At 36.9% G+C, this 6,000-nt stretch overlaps 1 protein-coding gene across 2 annotated transcripts in view; it reads right to left on the minus strand.

Moving 5' to 3' along the window:
- Nucleotides 1-5,703, minus strand: part of LIN7A (lin-7 cell polarity scaffold A) — a 75,353-nt gene extending 69,650 nt beyond the window's left edge. For both annotated transcript variants that reach the window (XM_075209352.1, XM_075209353.1), the window contains exon 1: nt 5,589-5,703. In XM_075209352.1, coding sequence (XP_075065453.1) covers nt 5,589-5,625 — 37 coding nt within the window. In that variant the 5' untranslated portion in view covers nt 5,626-5,703. The remainder of the gene's footprint in view (nt 1-5,588) is intronic.
- Nucleotides 5,704-6,000: the final 297 nt, after the last annotated feature.

A 6,000-nucleotide genomic window follows, 5' to 3' on the forward strand; every position in this document is an offset into this window, starting at 1 on the left:
TTATTAATTGACAGAAGTATTGCGTTACAATTTATGTTCAAAACAATCACCAAATACAATTTTTAACAATCAGAATAGGGAAAGGAATACTTCATTTGTAGCAGATGCACCTTCTGAACCTTAACACATAACTATGTGGAACTAAATTACCTAGATAACAAAATGTAGTTATTTTAAGTTATGAGTAAATATAAGTGAATAACAGTGATGGTTTCATCGTCAATTAAAACAATGGTGATTAGAATAAAAAATGATTGCAATTTAAAATAATTGGAGTACTATACTATAGCTAAGAAGAGTTCTTGCAATTAGTATAGATTTTTACTTGTGGTAAGTCGTATAGTTGATTGTCAGCGCTTTGCCGTTTTAAAACGTTCCCAGATTTAAAAAAATTGGAGTTTTTTCTCCTTATTTAGTACTGTGTCTTTACAATCTCTTGCAATGCTATCTCTATCATTGTCCATCACTTACACTGACTCCTTTTTGTAGTGCAGGATGATGTATGGGGTTTTCCAGAGCAGGATATATGAATATATATTTGCCGCATATACTACATATATAGAATATGAAAATGTGTAACTAACAATTGGAATAACCTCGATTAAAATCCTGCACTTACCCTTGCTGTGGGCATGCAGATCATCAGAACCGTAGGTCATTCCACCCAACAGTCCTAATTTAGGTGGGACAGTCCTGATTTTATTGTACTATCCCACCAATTAGGATCTTTGTAACAATTCCAGGACAGTTGGGGGTTATGTGCCGTGTACACCTACTGCGGGACGTAAGAGCTGGATCACATTTGCAGTGCTGTGTGGGTGCAGTATAAATTGTGCCCCCATCATGAAATAAGTGTTGCCACAGCATAAATAATTATCTGCCCTTTAATATAATTATAAATTCATTTTCCCATAATTATTATTATTATTTATTATTATTAATTTTTATTTATAGGGCGCCACTAGGTATCCGTAGCGCCGTACAGGGACAAACAAAATTACAATACAAAGGTGAGACAGCACGATACAGTAAACAAAACGCACAGTAACTCAGTGAGCTCAAAGCACAGCTAGAGGGGCGGGGGAGGGGAGAGGGGAAGGTCTCGCATACGGCGGAGCCCAAGAGGGCACGGATGGCAGGGAATCCCCCAGAGTGGAGAGGAGGGAGCAAGAGGGAACGGGGAGAAGAAGGTCCTAGAGGAGGAGGGCAAGGCAGCTGGAGAGCAGAGTTAAAAGTGGTGAAAACAGGAGGAGAGATGACCCTGCTCAATAATTAAACATAACAATAGTGCCCCTTTATATAATGAACAATAAAATTTGCTCTCATAAGTTAATTATATATTAATTTTGGCCTCATAATTAATTAATCATTGCCCCCATGATTCATAAGTCAATGGTGATTCCTCTTATGTTCTTAGTTCAAAGAAACCCCTGCACTAGAATTATATATTCAATAAGTTGTAAGCCCTTACTTAAGAACCTTACATTGAATTAAATTAGGTTATTTAAGTTAATGGTGACTCCTCTTATGTTTTGAATGGCAAGGTAGCTGAAACATGCTGTTTACCTTTCAGTGTTTTGAAACTGTCACACATCTCTGACAGCTTAACAATCCAACCTCAAACCACCCTATAGGTATCGCCGCTGTTTGGAGAACTAAACCGTGGGAAATTTGTGGCGATGTGTGGTGGCTTAAATTGCCACCAAACACGATTTTCAGGAAATCCACCCCAAGGGCTAGATTTACTAAGCTGCGCGTTTGAATAGTGGGGATGTTGCCTATAGCAACTAATCAGATTCTAGCTTTCATTTATTTAGTACTTTCTACAAAATGACAGCTGTAATCTGATTGGTTGCTATAGGCAACATCCCCACTTTTTCAAACCCGCAGCTTAGTAAATCTAGCCCCAAGTCTTTTTCAATCTAGATTCAGGATCACTCGACTTAGTGTTATATGGTTTTAAATTTGGTCTTAATTTTTAACAGAATTATATAATTATTACTATTGTATAAATTACTATTCTATACTACACACAGCTTTTCACCTATTCATTACCCAATCAATCTACAGGTTATTGCAATGTGAGCTTTTCACTAGGAATAACTTTATTTCTTAGTTGAAATAAGTACATTTTACATTAACAGTGGTTCCACATGGACCTCTACTTCTCGGCTTATTGACCATGTGTAGTAACTAATTGGAGTAGGTGTAATTTCCATAATAATTCACAATCCAATATGGGCAGCAATCATAAAATAAATTACAGTGTGGATGGTGGGCATGCTTTTGTTAGGTCTGGGATAGTTATTTGGCAAGGGAACAAAAGGTATCTAACAGCAGGCAAGGCCAAGCCTTCTGGCTGCACTGTGGCCGCAGTGGAAAGCATTGCTGCATCACAGCACAGGGGCCGTGGGTTCAATTCCATCCAGAGCTCTATCTGTGTGGAGTTTGTATGTTCTCCTCATCTTTGCATGGGTTTTCTCCCACACTCCAAGGTCTGATGACATAAACCCTATAATGTGTGTGCATGTATAGGAGATTTCATGTGGTAGGGGATTTAGAGTTTAAGTTCCACTGGGGCAGGGAATGATTTAAATGATTAAAAATTCTATATAAAACTCTGAATATTTGTAAGCGTACTATATACTGCAGTTAATAATAAAATTTAGTGGCTGACACTTTTCTTGGATACTTAGTGCCATATTCATTCACCATAATATCAACACATTTCTGAGTGAATAAGGAACACCAATTCAAAATGTATCAGTGCCATGCAGTATAGGTGACACAGTCCGAGTCAGATTTGGTAAAATCAGATGCCAATTCCGAAGTCCATATTTTGTTTATCCTCCATTTTTGTTTGACATTTATCAACACCCTCTTACAGGTACACTGTAACATAACAGGATGACAAAGCAATAGTAGCAAAACCCTTCTGGACCCCAAGCAAAATATTTTTTGATCTTGCATTTTTTGTACCCTACACTGTGCAAGTATCTAACATAAGTAACTGGGTTACCATGGTAAATAACAAAATGATCATGAAGTTCCATAGTAATTTGGTTATTTATCATGGTACTTTTCTTATCAGAAACATCAGCCTTGAACTAGAGGCAGCAGTTAAATATATTATATTCATTTTCTGTATTTAGATAGATTCATTTACATCCATGTAATATGCTGGCAGATATATCATGCCATATTGTTTGCTCGGCAGGTAGGGACTCGTGTTTTATATGCAAAAAATATAAATAAATCAAAAGATTGCAGCAACCAATGTACAGGATTACTATTATAAATGAACAAGTTACTATGAAATTCCATGGTAATTTGTCTTTTACCATGGTCATTCTTCACAAGGGAAAAGAACCCCAGAAGCATAGATGGTTAGTACAGGCACTATGTTGTAAATGCCTTTCATGTCAATTACTTTGTATTAGGAAAGAAAAAAGGATTTTACATATGGTGACATTTCAGGATAAGTGGTGTATGCTAATTCTTTACATACCGGAACCAATCAACACAACTGCTCTTTGATGTAATGCCAAAACAGACACTGTGCCGTTCTTTTCAAGATGACAATTGTCAGCCAGTTGTTTATAGAAATATTTACTCATTGTTTAATTATTGCTGTACAGTTGAAATACAATAGAAACAAATAGTGATATTAAATTTGGGTAAATGGCTAACTAGCAATGTTCCAATGCCAAAAGTCAACACAACAAAATGTACATATTTACATATTCCCTTGTATTGAAACAAAACATTAAGGAATCCTATTGTAGCTTCTGAAACTGTTCATGTAATTCTACTTTGATGCCTTAAATAATTAGTTAGTAAAGATAAATTGTATATGTCACATGCTTCAGTCACTTTATGATATATTAACTTAATTTATATTGATTTTCCTTCACATGAACATAGCAATGTAAATTTGTTTTAAGACCATCACATTGTAAATATTTTTTGAACAATTCATCATCATCTCCAATTTTTTTATATAGCACCACTAATTCCGCAGCGCTGTACAGAGAACTCATTCACATCAGTCGCTGCCTAAAGTCTAAATTCTCTAACACACAGAGAGAGAGCAAGGGAGAGAGAGACTAGGGTCAATTTGTTAGCAGCCAATTAACATACTAGTATGTTTTTGGAGTGTGGGAGGAAACCGGAGTAGCCGGAGGAAACGCATGCAAACACGGGGAGAACATACAAACAGTTAATATTTAATATTCTAAACAAGGAATCTGAGTTCTCAGTTGAATGGTCGGGAAAGACATAAATCTGGAATGGAAGGATGTTTGTATACTCTTTGCTCTGGAAAAAGGGCGGTAGAATATGTAGGTCAGGTGGTCAGAAGTGTGCGTTTGTGACCATATTTTGTTATTGAAAAATTGTATCTCCTCGGGATCCCCAATATTGTATCTATTGAATATCTCTTTTCAGGAAATTAGTCACCTCCTTTTTCTTGGGTTTGAACCACCCCCCTCCCAGTTATATTATGGGGAGATCATAAAAAAATACACTGTTCGCTAAAATAGTTCAAGGTATTTTTACTGCTTTAAAATATTAAACAACCTTTTTAATTTCATTTAGAATCAAAACTGTGTTAACCTTAAATGCATTTGAGCAGATGCTAAATGATGCAATGGGTTAATGAGTAAAGAAACAATTCAACTGTGTGCATTAACACTTTATGTGAGTTATATTAAAATACATAGTATTTTGTTTAAACAGAATTGTATTAGCTGGCACCAGTATAACTAAAATCCTAGGATGGAAGATTATGTTAGGCTTTGTAAATCAGACTTATGTATTATCTTTGTAAGCTTTTACACTTTACTCTGACTTTGAACACTGTATTTCCAACTTGTTTACATTGTATTTAATTAAATGCTTTCAGCTCCAGTTTCCTTTATCATCTGATTAACACAATTGCACTTCCTCCCCTTCTCCTCCGCAGCCCATTCTCATAATACAGTCTCGTTGTCTGCCTGCTCTGTTCTCTGTTCTTGCTCTTTCTACAACATTATCTACTGCAGGTGCCTTACTTCTCCAAAACACTGCCTCTCTCTGCATCCTACTCTCTAACATGACAGTGAAATCTGCCTCTAATACAAAGTGGTGCACAATGCACTATCTGTACATAAAAACTTCTGGCTGCATGTGACTGAATTCTGGATTGCTTGTATAAAACACACATCAGAGTATTCACCTCTACACTCTCATTCCTAGGCACATTATGCTGTTCGATGATCAGGAGCAAGTTATAAGTCAATCAACCAAAAAAACAAAAGCAGGATGAGGGGGAACTGCCCTCACAGGTAAACATTTGCTGCTTGATTTAACCTGATGTGCATTTAATGAACCTTTACCAATTCAATCTATCCAGGCCAGCATGGAGTCCCTGTGATTATTCCAGCTACACTTACTCTAATCTACATTAGATGTGGAAGCAGATTGTTTCACAGACTATTCTGCATGGATCCATTTTTGCCAGGCATTTAATGATATCATTTGCAGTAAAGCTTTCCTTGCACAGCAATGTCACACACACACAGCATCAGCAGGTACTCATCTTGTCCTACCTCTGTCCAATGTGAGGGGCTGGACCACTGTCGCCATGTCTGTGGTCGGATGCAGAGTGACGCTCAGAGCCAGAGCAGCAGAACTGGAGAAGAAGGGGGGAGGGAGAGAGAGAGAGAGAGAGAGAGGCACAGCTCTCGGAGACAGCAGCTCACACAAGCCGTTAACTTTATCTTCCTAATAAGACATTATTACAGCATTAATAGTGAGTCTCGCAGTGAAATGAAGATTACAGAAGAAAAAACCCTCCAACAAATTAACAGAATCTTCATTCATCTTCCTAGTAATTTAACAAGAACTGGTTATCATGCTCTGCGGTACTTGTTGGGTTAATGCACTTGATTGATTCATTTTTCATGTTTTATTTTTAAATCTTGTAATGTTCCCGTGGTAACCATTAACACAGAAGAATTT

This window comes from Mixophyes fleayi, chromosome 4, assembly GCF_038048845.1.
Source record: "Mixophyes fleayi isolate aMixFle1 chromosome 4, aMixFle1.hap1, whole genome shotgun sequence".
NCBI classification, from domain to species: domain Eukaryota; kingdom Metazoa; phylum Chordata; class Amphibia; order Anura; family Limnodynastidae; genus Mixophyes; species Mixophyes fleayi.